General features: G+C 39.1%; 1 protein-coding gene across 1 annotated transcript in view; it reads right to left on the bottom strand.

The window, feature by feature from the left end:
- The window catches only part of FLT1 (fms related receptor tyrosine kinase 1), a 108675-nt gene that overhangs the window by 69358 nt on the left and 21533 nt on the right, over positions 1-17784 (bottom strand). Inside the window, 7 exon segments of the mRNA XM_036404076.2 lie at positions 1945-2104; positions 2510-2679; positions 4588-4705; positions 6596-6770; positions 8305-8441; positions 8529-8691; positions 13944-14068. Coding sequence (XP_036259969.1) covers positions 1945-2104; positions 2510-2679; positions 4588-4705; positions 6596-6770; positions 8305-8441; positions 8529-8691; positions 13944-14068 — 1048 coding nt within the window.

Here is a 17784-nt window from a genome sequence, read left to right as displayed (position 1 = left end):
CAAGGTGTGCCAGCTGCTGAGGTACTCCACTCTGCTCCCTTCCTGGAGCAGGAGACAAAATGTAATGTATTTCTGTCTTTCTTCAATAGTTAATTGTCATATTATTCAGAGGAAATCATCCCACTCCTTTTAGGCAAAGCATTAAAAATGTTGTTCTCCAGGATACTTCTTCAATGAGTACTTAAAGGAGAAGGAAGGGGAGAGGGTTAAAGGGAATCATCACAGAACAATTATGAAGGTAATTTGGAAGCCAGTCTGGAAACAACATTGTAACAGAGCCAATAGCTGATTCAAATTGTTACGTTCCTCCTTTGATCACCTGCTCAAACACACTCCTAATTAGCATTTAATGGAGTCTACAGTTCAGCACATTACTGAACACCTGCATGCAAATGTCAGTTCCTCTTCTGAAGACTCACTGTCCTGTGCTGGAGTGCAGACCTGTGCTTCTAACAGAAGGAAATATCTGACAGAAGATGAGCACCACCTCGACTCCCAAGGAAGAACCAACTGTTTCTTCAGTCCTGCACTGGATTTCAATCCAGACTATTCATAGCTGTAAAACTCTTGAAAAAAACTAAAAGACTGAAAATTTTCATATATGCCTTTCTCAAGGTTTCTCTAGTTAAAAGATGTGATTTCTCTTCTCTTACATCTATTTGCAAAAATAAGTTTTGTAACTTGTCGCTGTAAGGTAACACACCAGACAGAGGAAATGCAGCTCTCACCTGTCCTTGAAATGGAGAATTTCAGGTAATACCTGTTCCAGCAAGAGGAGAGATTGCTAGTGCCACCTCTTGGTGAGAAGGTGAGAAGGGCACAAAAAGACAGCCATTAGCATAATCCCAAGGACATAGCGGGGGCGGGGAAATAACTTCTGCTTCTACGAAGCGCTGACCACTCTCTCACTGATATCAAAGCACTCACAAGTATCCTTAGTTTGAGATGTTTAGTACTGAGACCCTCATTATTGAGATGTCCTGTTCAGTTGAAGGACGTGTCTTGGACCTTTGCAGTTAAGCACATACTTAAATATTTGCCTGGTGCTAAAACCCAGTTCTATGAAAGCGTTAAAAAAGTGAAATCCTGTGGAGTGTGATTATTCTTCAACTGAAACTGAGAAAATGTTGTGTGTTAAACTTGTCAGGTTTTTAAATATCTTGATTGGGCTGTGATCCAAATACCTTCCCTGTTTGAACTCTCCAATAGCAACTTAATGATAATGCTGTTGTGGAGGTTGAGTGTTAATCATTAAGTTTGTGTCAGATCTCATGATGCAGGAAGAGCTGTGGATAAGTGAGTCAACACAAGCTCCTAATCATAAGAAATAGAGTTAAAAAAACCCTAAAATGTAAAAAGAGGATTAGTTGAGCACCACATCAGCGTCAAGTAAGCTTGCATAGTGCCATTTATTCTTTATCCTTTTAAAATATCATCTGGAGAATGGTGGGCACATTTAGCTTGCTGAACTGAATCTGTGAATAAACATATCACAGGACAGATCTGACCTTCATAAAAGAAGTTTCTACGATGTTTTCTGTTGATTTCAAAAGAAACCACACATAGGAGTCACTGTGTGTGGAGAAAAGCATGGAGGAAAACTCCATGTGAAAGTGTGTGAACTTTGCAAGACACTGTCTTCTCTCATGAAAATGCAGAAGCAATTATCACTTCTGGACTAATATTGCATGCATGAATAGTAGTGAACTGTAAATAAACCCAAATAACAATACTAAATAACCACTCTGGCTTCCATTTTCAAATAATGATGGAGAAAAAGTTGCATTGTGACTACATGTCCACCAAAATTTATATCGATTAAAAGTAGACAATTTTTATTAACCAAGCAATGTTTACAGTAAGCTTTACTCTTGCAAAAAAAAATAAAATTAGGTGTAATAGTAAAAGAAGACATACTAAATAAAAGTAAAGATGTTGTCTTACCTTGTTTTAGAATGGTTTTGTTTACAGGGAAACCACATCCATGTAATTTTAGGTGGAGGAATACCATACACAGTGCATGTCAGCACTTGTTTGCTGCCTAGTAAATGCAGATTGGGATCAGGGAATGATGACACGGCCTTTTCGTATATCTGCGGTTTCACTGGAAAGGGCAAAAATTGGAAAGCTATTAAAACCAGCTTAATTCCCACATATTGCATGAGTATAAAAATACTACATTCTTGCAGTGTGAGTAACAAGAAAAATCCCCAGGAGAACAAAGGAAAATAGCAGTCCTAAGTCAGACAAGTGGTTAGTAACACATTCAAGTCATCAGGAGCAAATATGTGGCTGCAGAGGACAGAAACACTTCTAATGAAAACCAGCGTCCATCTTCTGGTTCAAAGATGGATCCTTCACCCTGCATTTGAGGCTTGAGTTTGGGTCCATGAAGTCAGCAAGAAGACCCACAATTCCCTGATGTGTGCAAGATTGGTGACAATCCAGCCCAGAGAAAATGGAGCACTTACATGTTCAGGAGAAACATGGGAACATGTTGCAAACTTACCATTTACAGTAAGCGCGACTGTAAGATTCTTCGACAAGTTCCACTGTGGAATGCTCAGTATTATGGTGTAGTTTCCAGCATCCTCCTCAGCAACATCCTTGATGACTAGCGAATAGTCTTTAACCACGTACCGGGCACATTTCTCAGCAGCAGGTAGCCCATCTTTTAACCTGTTTCATGGAATTCCAGAAATCAAAATTCTGAAAATCATTTCTGCTTAAACCACCCATGTTACATCATATCCCTCAATCTTCTGGGAAGGGATTGGATTTCCAGTCTGAGATTCTGTTTACCACAGGGTTGTCCTTTCCTTTCAAATAAGATTGCTGATATTTGTAAACCACTATAGAGAATACTATTCTATATATTAAAATTTATAAGAATCTGACTCTTGGGGCTCTATGGTATTTGAGAGTTGCTGAAAATTGCAACGCTGTCTCTGAAGATCCCAGTTGTTCATGGCTGTGACCACCATTTAGTCTAAAAAGCAACCATTTTGGCTAAGAGTGGGCCACAGAAATAAAGGTTGCATCATCTTGCACTGGCCATTTCTCTATGACCTCAGAATACATCCTGGGACAAAGTATTACAGTACTCCAAGCACAGCTGTGATTTTAGGAAGAGGAAGAGTAAGTAGATTAGATAAGCACTTAAGAATCAGATATCCTGCTATCAAGTGAATGTTTTTAAAGATAACAGAAAATCAATGTAGAAAGTACTAACTGTTGCTCACACACAGATTCCTGAAGCAAAATATTTTTCTTCGAAGTCTAAACTACAGTGTAAAGTGCATTTTAACAAGCTGCAAGAAGGTTAACATGATGTTAGTAGAAGGGTGCAACATATATTCATTATAATGATGGATTTGATCTAAATGATTCACAGCTTTTAGTAAGTTTTTAGAAAAAACTCTTACTGTTATTAGACGAGCACTAAAATTTGGTGAAAGGACTTATGGATTTAGGCTTTTCACTGTTTGTGTATTTTACAGAATCACAAAATAACTGCAGCTGAAAAAGCCTTTGGAAGTCATTTAGTCTAATGTCCTGTACAAAGCAATGTCAGAAGATTGCCCAAGACCATTTTCAGTATGGTTTTGTGTATCTCCAAGAATGGATACTCCACCACCACTCTGGACTATTTATTCCAATGTTTGACCAACCTTAATTTTAAATTTAAAAAAAATTAAAATTTGTTACAATGTTTGAGATTTTTTTTTTGTTCAGAAGTTTTGGATCTATATGTGTAGTCAATAAACTCGAACACTGGAAAAGCAGAAAATTATGTATAAATGGCTGGCATCAGTGTCACACTCACCTCTCAGTTTTTCGCATGAAGCCATAAGTGTAAAGGTTTTGTAAAACAAGACAACACTTTTGGAGCAAAATTAATTCCTGGTTGTAACATGAACTCCCACTAATCATGTATGTATAGTTTGTGTTCTTAATCAGTCTTGTCATAGACCCTTTGTTAAAGTGCAATTATTTGAGCCAGAGCTACTGGTGTTTTAAATTATTTAAACAAAAAAATCCTTGAGATCATGAATAGATAACACTGTTGCACATGAAAGTGGATTGGATTAATAAAAATAAAAACTGTTCCAAAAATTTCTTAACACAATTTACACGAGACAAAATGAATGATCCAGTGAATGCTGTGCTGCAGTAGGTCTACAACCTGCAGATCACTGCATAATAATACCAACTTCCAGTTTTTTGCAATAGTGCATGTCTGTATGACTCAAGTCAATAATTCATTTTAATGAAAGCCTTCTTTTCTTTCTCTTACTGTCTGAAAAGCAAGTTCAGGTTTCATATCTAGGTCTGAGCAAAGTGGGATGCAACACTTCAGTCAAAGCGGTAGAGATATTTAGCTATAGAGCATCCATTGATTTCAAGAGGAGACATATCACACCTATTTGAGGATCTTTAAACTTTCCATATCTCCTTTCTTGAACTTGTGAAATGGAAGTAATGTTCTCAGAACCCCAGGCAGCTCTGAAACTTCAAAAAGACCCTCCCCAACTCTATTATAAAAAGAGGTCCAGGATGAACATGTGTAAGTAACTTTTGTCCTACCATATAACCTCTGGAGAGGGAAATGCCTTCACTTTCATTGACAAACGATAGGATTTTCTTCCAGCTACAGCCTCCAGCGCAGTTTTTCTTCGACGTTTCAAATTAATGAACATTTTATCTTAAACAAAATAAAAAACATAGCTTTGCATTACTGATTTTCACCCTGCAAAATGAGTAGCTCTACTAAAGAAAATGTGACTCCAAATAAAAATTATCTTTAGTAATTTTGATGCTCCCACATGTTAACAGCAAGAATAGAGCCTAATCTCCTAGAGATCTATAAAATATAAAGGAATACCATAAATATACAAGAAACTGAGAGCAGTTCCCAGGGCATGAATCTGCTTGGAGAAGATACACTCTAGCCAAATTCACATTGTGTCCAGCCAGAAAAAAGGGCACAAGATATAAAGTTGCTCTGTAGTATGTGGGAGGCTGAACTGAGGATGATCAGATGACCTTTTCACTCTTACAGGCCAAGGATCAATGAATGTTCCAAAAGAAAATATTTTTCCAGAGAGGATTTAAGGGACCTTCAGAGAAATAGCAAAGGAAAAGGCAGAAACTTCATCGGTAAACAGCTGTTTCATCAAACCAGCAAATCTTTGTCACTTCACTGGAATAAAAACAACCTGCTGGAATTTGTTCTTATCCATTTGCTCTGCCCCCTATCTCCAACTCTCTGCCAAGTTGATGGCTTTTCCAAGAGGCAAAAAACCATAAAATTCATACAATACATTGGAAAATATCTCTTTCTCTCCTGCCAACTTGTGCAAAATAAAATATTCAAAGTATAAAAAATTCTTGATTGTCCTTTTGATGGTACCTGGGATGCAATATTTACTCACATTACGAACTGCATAAGGATGATGGACATCCATTAAACAAGTTCAACATTTAATCACACTTACCACATACATTGAAAATAATATGCACAAGACAAATAACTAGTTTAATTACACAAGTTAAGTTATAAAGATACAGCCCTGATTCTGCAAACCTTTATTCATACAGTCTCTTTCTAATATTGGTACCCTATAGATGGGGCTGCTTATGTGAATGCAGGCTGACTTCTCTGATTTAAATTATAATCTAAACCTCTCTTTCTGAAAGATGCAGTTTATCTGTTTAAGATACAGTAAGTGGTTATCAGGATTCATCCTGTGTTCCCAGTGCCTTATTCCAGAACTTAAATTCTAGAGAAAATGGGTTGAAATTTCTCTCAAGGATACCAACACAGAGTACTTAGCCCCCACTTCCAGATAGGAGAGGAAGGATACACTGCTGAAAATATGTAATAAATCCATATTCTGACCATGAGTCATCTGTTGTAGAGGACACCCACCAGCCACCTGGCCTCAACACCAATGGTGCTCCAAAGATCCTGGCTAGTTCTAATTGTAACAGGGTGTCCCAAAGAAGGTCACTTCCCAAAGAGACCTGATGCAAAAAAAGTCCTTATTCATAAGCATTTGAAATAATATCAGAAATTTCCAGATTTCACAGAAGGCCCAGACAAACCATAGGGAACTTGATCAAGAGTCCTGCTGTAAAACCTACATTAATGATTTGCATTTTTTGAATGGGCTACCAGCTACCAGCTCCATGTAGAGTTAGCGTATTTATTTCTTGTTTATTTTTTCATAGAAATGCATAAGTACCATAGAAGCAGAAGTGGGATTTTTCTATTTAAATTATGCTTGTACCTTCTTTTTCCCCTCAAATTAGAATTTGCCTGATTGTATCTCCTAGAACTGACTGAGGACAGCTCCATCACAATATCTAGCAGACAAAAGTGATGAAATTGAACATTAACATGTCTATTGCCAACAGAAGAAAACAGTCATGGAGGAAATAGCACAGGTTTTCCATCCTGGAGTGTCCCCCTCCCTCTTTTCCCTTTTTCTGCCCACGATGGCTCCTGCCTTGTGTCACAATGTAAAACCATCACACAGCTGACCTTGGTACAGGAACACTGAATATTCCACAAATGTGCACCACTTCTTACCATAGACAATGACTGTTGTGTTGACAGCCTTGATGGATGGCCCACTCTTCACGTGGCAGGTGTACTGGCCTTTATCGATGTCCCGCACTCTGTCCACAACGAGGATACTGTAAAAAATGTTGGCCTCTGAATTCTTCTGGTCAATACGCTGCGTTACAGAACCTCTTCTCCTTGTCTATAAGAGCCAAAGAAATGAACAAGAAAGAGCTCGATCAAACCAATTTTCATGAGCATTTCCTGAGATTTTTATTTTCCTGTACTTCCACCATAACTTAATAAAAAAATCCCAGATGTCTTTGTACAGCACAGATAAGCAAAGGATGCTTAACATTTCCAGAGGGTCAACAATAAAAAATACAAGCAACCTTATAGGGCAATTCATCCCTATGTTCATCCAAGGTATCATGGCATCTAAGGGAGGAAGATCCTCCCTTTTATATAGCCTGTCATATCAGCATGCCCAGTTCCCCATTGCCATTGTCCAGCACTGCTCCTAAAAGTCCCTGAAGCCATGATATGAAGAGCAGCACATAGTTTGGTGCCTGGATTCAGTGCCATAGGGAACAGACACACAGAAGAAAAGGAAATTTACACAAGGAGGGGAGAATTCTGGAAATGCTACAGATGGAAAAGGGACTAGATTTGGCAAGGGAATAGCAGGGTGGAACTGAAGATAATGTGACTCTGAGGAGTTATTTCCTGCAACTCCCCCTCAGCATTTGGCCTCAACGTTTATTTAACCCAGGACATTGTTGATGTCTTATAAACACTGACCACCCTTCAGTTACCATCTAAATAAAAACAAAGCACAATTTCACAAGTGTGGTGCCCAGATAGGGCTTGGTAGGGCAGTGACAAGCAATATAATATATTTAAAGCATTTCTTGTTGCTAAGTTGTTTATTTCTGAGGTGAAAAAATGCCAGGGAAAATGGCTACAGTAAGCAATAAACAATTGCATTAATCTTCCCTGTATAATGCAATCATAATTTCAGCCTGTGATTAGATACAATGAGTGACATAATAAATGATCTTGACTTGAATCACCAGCATAAATCAAACTGACATGAAAGGAATGGGAGTTGTAAACCTTAAGCTAATGTCAAATTTCTTATCAGTTTTACACGGACTCCCTGGCAGTTATTCTGTAAGTGACAAATATTTATGAGGATGCTCCCAATGTGGGGGGTGGAGAAGCTCATTCAAGATCATTCCTGTAGTTGTCAAAACAAGAGGATTGTTCGTCTGACACTTAACAAATGAGATTTTGGCTAGTTAAATCAAAATACCTTTTCCAAACATGCTCAAATCGGGTGCCTGACTGTCTGCCAGTCTTTGGAATGAATGTGTTGAGAAGACAGCCTCAAGACTGAAAACTTTTTTGTCGCAAGAGAGAGCCCCTGCCTGGGGTGGGGTGATAAATTTCTCTTGTTCCATCAGGTCGAAAAGAAGCTCCCAGAGATGAAACAATTCTAGCGTTTGCTCGTGATTATGCAATATAACCAGAGCACATTGTGTAAACATGTTTACTTATGAAATTAAGCATCAGAAGGAAAAAAAAAGAAAACCTTAAGAGACATGTCAGCGAGGGTCAAAATGATGGAATGCAAACAATGGCAAGTATTCCGAAGCAGAATTCCTCCCGGGATGCTAGATGCAGCATGATCTGTGGGAAACCTCTGATTTCTCCCTTCCAGGCAGAGCACTCACCTCTCCAGGGTAAGTCCATGTCATCTGCACTCTGGTGTTCCAGGCTGCAGTGACAGTGCAGTTAATTGCTAGGCTGTCTCCCTTCAGCAGCTTGACGAGACGTGGGGTGCTTAACTGAACATCAAAAATGGTGTTGGCTGCACGTGGCAAAGAGGGAGAACAATTAGTGATGCCAGCAGGGCAGGGTGCTTCCTGGGGGGCAGGGGGTGGAGAATGCCACCTACTTTCTCTGTGCGTTAGGTACTTGGTGCTGTACGTGTGCCCAGCGATGGTTGTCTCACAGCTCAGGAGCCCGATGAATTTGTAAGTTGCCTTAGGTATTCTGAAGCCTTGCATGCTGTCCCAGATTATTGTTTTGCCATCAGGGATTAGGGTTTCTCGTGGAATCTGGAAGTGCCAAACACACATCAGAAAAACAGCTCATCCTCATGTCTACTCTCTAATCAAAGTAGCCTAGTAAAAAAGGGATGGGGGAAAAAGCACTCAAAAAAATGCCAATCAATATGAAAAGGATGACATTTAATAATGTGGGTTTTTCAAGTCACATTTTCATCACAAAATAGAGGAAAAACCTGGGTGAAGAATGCGAATGCTGCATTTGTTTCCAGGATTTCATTATTTATAACAGGATGTAATTTATGACACAATAGATTGACACTACCATTAGTTTTAGCAGTTAGGCTGCTATTCTGTTGGCTCCTGGTTGGCAGCTAAAGTGCTCATCTCCAGGAACATTTGCAATTAAGTATCCTGGTTCCAACACAGAGAAACAAATACACACTTTTCAACAGAGATGACAAATGGGCTTAATTTGCTGTCATTTTGTGGCTTTAAGAAATTCCTGCCAGGATTCAATCCATGCATGTCATATTTATTTTGCCTAAAAGACTTAAAAAACAAACAAAAAAATTATTGCCATGTGGGATCAAACGTTCATTTTGTCAGCAGTACAAGTTACCTTTTACATTATGATCCTTTGCCCTTTAAGCCCCATTTTAATAAGGTATCAAGAAAAACCTGAAGGAATAAAGCCTAACACAGCCATTAGATCTCAGACAAAACCTCTCATTTTCAGGTCATGCTATTTTGTTATACCTTATTGATGGAATAAATGCCACCATTTGGATAGCACAGAGATCAGCCATGAGTACAAAGCCTGGATATAACTCTACTTTGAATAACGCCTGTTTTAACAGTAAAAATAAGATATTTTTAAAGATGGCACAGAGCAGAGTTTAAATGAATTATGGTCATAAGGAAAGATCCCTGGATCAACTAAGCACCTTGCAGTCCATCATTTCCCACCATGTACCAGTCTCACTGTGTCCCTTCATCTCTTTCTTCCCCTTTATTTGAGCAGAGGACTCATGTGCTGGACAGCCCTTTCCTTCCTACAAGCAAAGCCAGCATGGGTGGCTGTCAGAGGCCGGGGGAAGCAGAATGAAGTCTGTCTCCCTCCCATGGGGTACAGCTTCTCCCTACAATGTGGCACCCTCGCTGCTGCCTGCGCAGAAAGACACCCTTGAGATTACACTCACTCATCTCATGCCACTTCCTCCAAAACAACCAAGTTCATGATGAATCAAATGAGCAATAAATACAGAGCACAAAATGACGTGGTAGAATTCCTTATCTTTACAACAGCGGATAAGATGCTATAATAAGCATGCAAATCACAGGGAAGTGTGTGTAGCACACACACTAGTAAAGCCCATTAGGTTACAGCCTGCTGGCTACCATTCAACAATATCTTGGTCCCTACGAGCTCTCTTGCCATTCCTGTTCTAAACAAAATGCATTTTCAACTTTGGTGTAACTAGTTAATAGTTATGTATTCATAAGCTTCAATTGGATTTATCCTTTTCCTGCTTTGGTGAAAATCAAACTATTTCCGAACATATTTCTGTACATGTTTTCAGGAAGAAAGTGAAGCTAGAGGGTGAGAGCTTTCCTAGACTAGCATTTCCCACAGAATTCATTCACTGCACATTCATTACTTAATTGATGTATTACTGACTTTGTATTAGCCTTACTCCAGGAATACAAAAGTAACCAAAACACCCAGAAGAGTCCTATTTTGCAACTTGTAATTTTGTGAGTTGTCTGGATGTCCACTAGGCTTACTTATCCTGGAGGCAAATCTTTGCCTGTACAGTTTACTCATCTGACACTCCTCAAAACCACTAGAGCTACATCTTTTTTGTATAATTCTTTTGCATCTCTGAGACTAACTTACGCCAGTCACCTGTGAAAGCATAACACAACACTAAGTTACGAGAAGGAAAACTTCAGAAAACTGAAGTCACCATGCTGATCACTGTGTGGATGGTACAAGACAGAGGATCTGAGAATAACACAATAATTTAGGTTGGGAGGGACCTCCATAGGTCATCTGGTCCTGCCCCTATGCAGAGCACAGCCAGTGTAGTTCAAAGCCTTGTCAAAAATCTTGGCCATTTGGTTATCACAGAGAGAAGTAGAAAACCTATGAAGAAATAGTGAAACTTCCACTGAAGCAGCAGAAGATAAATTCAGCCACAATAATAGCTTTCAGATGGGAACCAACAGTGAGTCAGAGGCATTCAAAGAATCAGCTTGTTGCGACGGCTACAGTAAACATGGAATTTATTGTCTACATACTAATCTGTGTGAACCCTATCACTGTGGCTCCCAGTGCATTCTTGGCCTTTTACCTTCTTTGTACTTTGTTTCAAATGCAACTATTTTCGGTATAGGCTGTGCCTCCTTCTTTGCTCCATCTTTGCTGAATGTTTTTGGTACCTGGTTGCATTAACACAATGCAGCACCATGCTGTGTGTGTACATATGGTCAAGAGTTATAGTCAAGCTGTGGTTCCCCACATTTCCAAAGGCAGATTGTATTGGAAAGAGACAACTAAAAGTTTCATTAAAATGTACATTAGCTTCTCAAATGTTTGGCTTTTCTTTCATGTTTCCCCTTCCATCAATTTGGGAAGGATGAGGTGGCATTATTAAGAATTCAGATTGTCTGCGTATGTGATTCACAACATCCCTTGGGTTTCTTTCCACTTTTTATTCCTTGTACTGAAGCTTATTTACTTCTATTCCTATGAATGTCATTGTTTTTATGATGGAGAATCCAAAAGGATTCTTGGTAAACAGATGGATTAAATCATTGTATCAAAAGGTGATACTTTCTCCATTTATCAAGATAAGAACAAATGAAGAGGTAAGAGAAGTGCACAGCTTACTTGCAATAAGGTTTATCTTATTTTATGGATCCTGAATGAGGCTGCCAGAATCATGTTGATAGGAATGATGTTTTCAGAGGCTCTGAATATCTAACTATTAGCATTAGATCAAACCTATTAATTGTTTTCACAATTCTTCATATGATAAGGAAAAGATCATCAGCTCCTGCAGATAAAGGTTATATCAGGACCTGAAGGCTGAATTTGAAATAGGGATTAAAAGCTTCCTCCCCATTTCCCAGTCCATATTTTCTTAGCTTCTTGATTTTTGAAGATTCCTCTCCTATGTTTTATGTGATTGCGATGCTATAAAATACAATCTGCACAGATGTTCAGCCTGAAAATGAAAGCAACACAGTATCTGAAAAGGTTGACTAAAGTAAAGATGAAGTTTGAGTTAAAAAATGGTTTGTAGTTTTGAAGATGGATAATAAATAAACCTTTCCCATATTGGTCCACTAAGAAGTAGCACTGCGAAGAAACAAACACTGGAGGCAGTGCTCATGAAACTGTAGGGATTCCTTCCAGAAGAGAGAGATTATTAAAAATATTTTGTATTTTTACTTCCTGGCAATACAGAAGGCAGAACCTAATAACACTAAAGCTGGTATTTTCTTTCCAGCTCCAGAGGACTTCTTTATGAGGACACCAAATTCTTCCTTTATCACTGATGGAAAACACAAAATAGCTCTTGCCATTTCTCCAGCAGTAGTATGCCTGCAGCTGTGGAATGCATTTAACACATCTCTTAATTGCCCTGTGAGTAAAACTGTGCTGGAATCTTCATATAAGGGTGTCATAGAAGATAAATAAAGTAAGATATGATGTAATGCATTGTAGCTTACATGCTTCAGGAAATTCTAGGATTAATTAGGGAACACATTTATTTTTCCTGGAATGCAAAACATGTAAGCAACTAATCCTTTCTTTCAAGGCTTGGCTCTACCTCCTCCTTCTCCTTCTGAGAGTATTACATCTGGTTTTAATGGTGTAAAACTGTGCCTTACACTACAAGCCCAAGCTAAAGGCAAGTTGATATCAAAAAAAAAGAGCAGCTACATTTCAATCTTCTACAAATAAGGAGAAATTTTTTTTAATATTGTTTAATGAGAGAAACCTGACAGGAATTTTCTCAGCTAGAAATCTAATATGCTGAGATTTCAGATGCAACACTACAGTGCCCAAATAAATTCCCACTTTACAACCCCCCTTCTGTGGAATGCTACATCTCACTTGCTTTTGATTCCCTTGCCACACAACGTTGTGCATCTTCTTGCAAGAAAACTGTGTGTGTGTGTGTTCGTGTGTGTGTGTGTGTGTACCTACACACGTAGGGTAATGTCCTGGGTCAGATCACTTTCTTTTCTTTGCATTTTGTTCTCTTTCATGGAATTTAACAGGTTAAAACCAAGCAGCAAAATCAGTATCTATATTAGCAGAGCAGCACTTGAAAGAATTGATAAAATTTGCGGTTGGTGTAAAGCTCTACAGTCAAAGAATAATCAAAGACTTATGTTGCACTAGATAAGTACCTTAGAGTGGTATTGTTTGGCAATTGCACGTTATTCTATAAAGAGACAAACCTCCTTTCCTTTCAACAGTGTTGAACTTTCATTGCCAGTATGTACATAACTCCCTCTATTTAGAAATAAAACTTCTTTGCCACCTCCACCTAATTTTTTTAAAAAAAAAAAGAGGTAACTTTGAAAAAATGCCCCATTCTCAGTCTTGATACCAGGTACTTAACTGCATACATATGGTTCAGTTAGCTGTCCATGTAACTCTTAAGGTATCTAGGAGGCAAATGTTTTCCTAAAACATGGGAATATCTTTTTTCTTTCCTTTCTCTCTGAAACTAGCCCTACCACATCAAATGTTGCAGTTTCTCTGCAAAGTTTCCCCACAAAGAAAAGCCATCCCTTGTCTAAGTGTGCTCACATGTCAAAGGAAGCAGCAAAGTCTCTGGTGGGAGTGAGGTAGGGCAAAGGCTTGCAAAGATCCCTGTACAGCCACAGCAAGTCCCCAGGGACTCACCGGCTGTTCCAGAGGACAGAAAAGGAAAAGAGAGGAAGGGCAAGGGAAGAGGTGGGAGGAAATCTCGTCTCCTAACAAGAAATTCCTTCCTGGGCTTAAGAAACCTTTGCTAGCGAGGATTTAATAAAGTAGTATGAAAAGTTTAAATTTCTTCAGAAAATTTCCACCCTTTTGGAGATTTGATGAAGTCCTTCTGTGCGACTCAAAATGAAGCCTCCAGGGTTGAAATATTTCTGAACACATTGACGCCCAGAAACATTGCATAAGAAATATTAAATTGTCAAAATATTCAGAAGCATTACAATAGCTGTAAACAAACAAACAAAAACATCATCCACAGTAACACTTTCAGAGCATGCTTGGATAGAGGTACCTTTTTTAAAGTAACAGCAATGTTTGGATCTGTGACTCTGCATGGAATGATCATTTCTCTTCCTACAGCCATGTTTATTATTTTAGGTATATCACTGTGCATCTCTACAAATGGATTGCTTGTATCTGCAAAAGAAGAAAAAATAAAAGTTAATTTGTGAAATTTTAAGGCATTGCATGGGAATTGTAACACTGCACAGACTTAAAAAAACAGACTAGCCCTGTCTGTAATGAAAGCTAAACAAAGTCCTGAAATCAATCTTCTGTTTACTTTTGTCTAAACATCTTCATCAAACTATTATTAAGTATTTGAAGGTATACGTATCATTCAATAACAGTATCAGTACTTTGAAATCTTCTTTAAATTTCAGGACGGTTGAAGTCCATTTTTTCTGTTACAGCAACACTTCTAACCTCTACTGCTGAGATATCTGCTTCTTATTTCATGGCATTTATATCTTTTTATCACCAGGAAAAGTAAATGTATGGGAAGTGAGCTGAAATTCACTTATCAGGAACCCCCTATAAAGCACATCTTCTGCTGTCTGCAAGGAAATTGATAGGAAAAATTCACACTGACTGCATCAGGAGAAAGAATCTACTGTGATTATCCAGCCATTTTTTCACCTCCGAGAATACGCACTCGAGAGAGTTAATTCTTCTCCTCCTTCCCACTATCACAATACCTATGTGTCTCTTTTTTATGTGACAAGGTAAATGAAAATGCCAGGAAAACATTAATTCCTCTTGAGTCAAAGCTAAAGCTTGGCAGAGTAATTTACCGTCCCTTGAACAATCCCTTTAACAAAGGGCATTGTCATAAATAGCTTGCGCTGGGAACAGGGAACATTGCTGCTGCTATTGTTTGGGCCACTTAACAAAGAGGGGCTTAAGCCACGGGCTCTGGCTCCAAATCTTCTTTGCAGGTGTTCAGATCTGAGGTTTCAGTTTGACTCACATTGCAGATAGACTACCTCCAAATTCACATAAGGTTTGGTTTTTAACTCCTAAAAAAAGCAGAACATTAAGATCTTAATTCTATGCTTATCTACAGCTCTAATGTTTTTTCAGGCAAATCCCATTATTTTCACTCAGTCAAAACTCCTAGAAATAACAATGGAAATCTTTCTTGGATAAGAAATTAGTAAAGTTAGCAAGAACCAATCCCTTATAAAACCTCAAACTGTAACACTTGATTTAAGTGTTCTGGCCCCAAACTTCTGTGTGTTGACCTATGTTCACTCAAGCAGTTCTTCAAGTAAGTTACTTTTGCTTGTCTTTCAAAAGTATGATATGCACTTCCCAGGGTCATCAAACTGTTCTGCCCTTAGGATCCTCTTTTCTTACTATATGCAATAATATTTTTGTTTGAGACATCAAACAGGAAGAGAAATGGATTCTGCTCTAATTTATACCAGTGAGAATCCTAAGGCAGAAGATCTCAAATGTACTCCAGGATACAGAAAAAATTTTGCTAAAGTGGTTTAATGAAATTGATACAAACTTTCTGAAATGAAACCCACAAAGTATTATTTAATAGTAGGTATCAAACATCCACTGAGATAGCGAAAGGAACTTATGAGTAATAGAGGATGCATATGTAATAAAAAATGCCCTGAGGACTTGTTAGGCTGACATTTCCTCTGCAGGACGACTCAAGGAAAGACCAAGAATGAACCTGTTTGTAGCACAGGGAAAAGAACCTTTTTTGTTTCAGGGACTGCAGCACAGAAGAGGTCACCTGCCCCTTAACATCACCAGACAAACCGATTTACTACTCCCCAAAGACTCGTTTGTCTTTGTCACAAAATTAAGAGCTTCTGCCCAAACCCAGCAAGCTTTGCAAAGTGGTTTCCTGTACCATAATCTCCAGATCATTGTAAGTGTGAGGAAGAGCTGTTCTGGGGACTGCCGGTGCTGTCTGCAGACAGTGTCACCACTGACTGATGCCAGTATTGAGGCAGTGGGGGTTGTGCAGGTCAGACCTCGCAGAATTCCTGGGGGGCCAGGAAACCAGCATAAAACACCATGTTTTCTTTCTTCTTCTTCAGTGGAAATGCACGTCCACACCTGAAGAAGCCAACAAAGAGCTGTATGAAAGCAGCAGAAACACTCTGGTTGCCCTTGGTGGGCTCCAAGGCTCGGTGACAGCTCTCCTGGTGCCCTCCCTGCAGTGTGCGCCGAGGCGTCGCCGTGCCCCCGCTATTCGCGTGCAGAGCTCCCATTGACATCACCAGGGACTTCCGCCATGGGCCAGAGGGCAATCGATGGCCCCGAGTGCTCCAAATGTCTTCCTGCTTTTGATTAAAAGGAATATGCATCATGTTTCCTAAGAACAGTTTTGTTTTCATAATGAGCATGGAGGCTTTTCCTGGTTCCCTTTGATTTTGTTCTCCTTCCATCGTAAAGGCCCTAACGGGATACTCTCTCTGCCTCAAAATCAGAATCTGGTGCAGGGTTTACCAGCCTGGATCAGGCAAAGCTGAACTCACAGCAGTGCCAGGGCAGCTTATGCCACCTTGACAGGGTTTGCCAACAACATGGAATTCTTCTGTTCCCCAGGCAATAGCTTCTCCTTGCCTTTTCTTTTCCTCTTTCCTTCCCATCACAACCCCAGCTACTGCCATTAGCTCCCACTACATTTCCTTTCAATTTCTTCCTGAAGGGAGGTAAATGAACCTTCCTCACATAGCTGCTTGGCAGCACATCTGGCATGACTTTATTTCCCACCAGCAGTCTTTTGAGCCAGTTTCACTCAATTCTATGTTCAGAAAGCTCTAGATGAAAGGAACATCACAGACTGACCTATTTTGAAGACCACATCCAGGTTACACATTCAGCTTCATTGGGATTTGGAATGGAAGATCTAAGGGGTTGACCTTGATTTTATGAATTATTTATTTGGGTTGTTGGTTTATTTTGTTGGATTTTTTTTCTTCAGACCTGCCTGTGAGGTTAGAAAAATGAAAGCTGGATAGCCAGAATACTAACATAAGTTAAAGGTTACTTAAAAATCAGTTTAGTGTATTTTTAAATTATACCTAGAATGATTGCCTGTGTGCTGGGTTGACTGTGTTCCTTACAATATCTCTCAGTTACAATCAACATGAAACCACAGAGCACTCATGAAATCACAAAATTCATGAAGGTCATTTGCTATATTGTTAAAGAGCATAAATAGCAGCTTTTTTGCTAAGCTGGTTGGTAGCCAGATAAAAATGTGATAAGAGACTTAGCACAAGGAATATTATGTCTGGTATCAGTAACCTGTCTATGCTATTTATGGGGTTTGCACAAACAACTAAATTAGCCAACACTGAAATGCCAAATTCAGAAACAGTGGAGAGGGTTTTTCTTTCCACAAGCTTCAGCTACTGTTCTTGGGTTTGTTTTGTTTTTAATAATCTGAGCTATGTAAGTCAGACTTACATACATTTGCAAGAAGAAAAGTCTCTGCAGGAAAATCTAAGCTCCTTGAAATCTCTAAAAGCTTATCCTCTCAAGTTCTTCCAAAACACCTGCTTACACTTGGCTCATCCTTAAGATTCTTTTCAGGCTAAAAGGGGGAGAAATATTTTCATCACATTCACATAACACCCTTTCCCCTCATGCATGTGAAAAGGACCACAGTCTTTAGTAAGGAACAGACATGCAGACTTCATTGAAGTTCACGGGCCAACTGCCACATTCCCTTTCCATTGAAGGGATTAAACCTCTTTAACTTTATTTATCCCAGATAAATTATTGGGGCTGCTCAGAAGTAATTCCAAAAGAATCTTGCACACCGAGAGTCATTCCAGCCTCACTTGCACATCTACAATACAGACATTTCTCAGTGAGCT

Source organism: Molothrus ater, chromosome 2, assembly GCF_012460135.2.
Source record: "Molothrus ater isolate BHLD 08-10-18 breed brown headed cowbird chromosome 2, BPBGC_Mater_1.1, whole genome shotgun sequence".
In the NCBI taxonomy this organism is placed as follows: domain Eukaryota; kingdom Metazoa; phylum Chordata; class Aves; order Passeriformes; family Icteridae; genus Molothrus; species Molothrus ater.
Note: the sequence above shows the minus strand (reverse complement) of the source record. Positions and strands in the feature narration are given on the sequence as shown.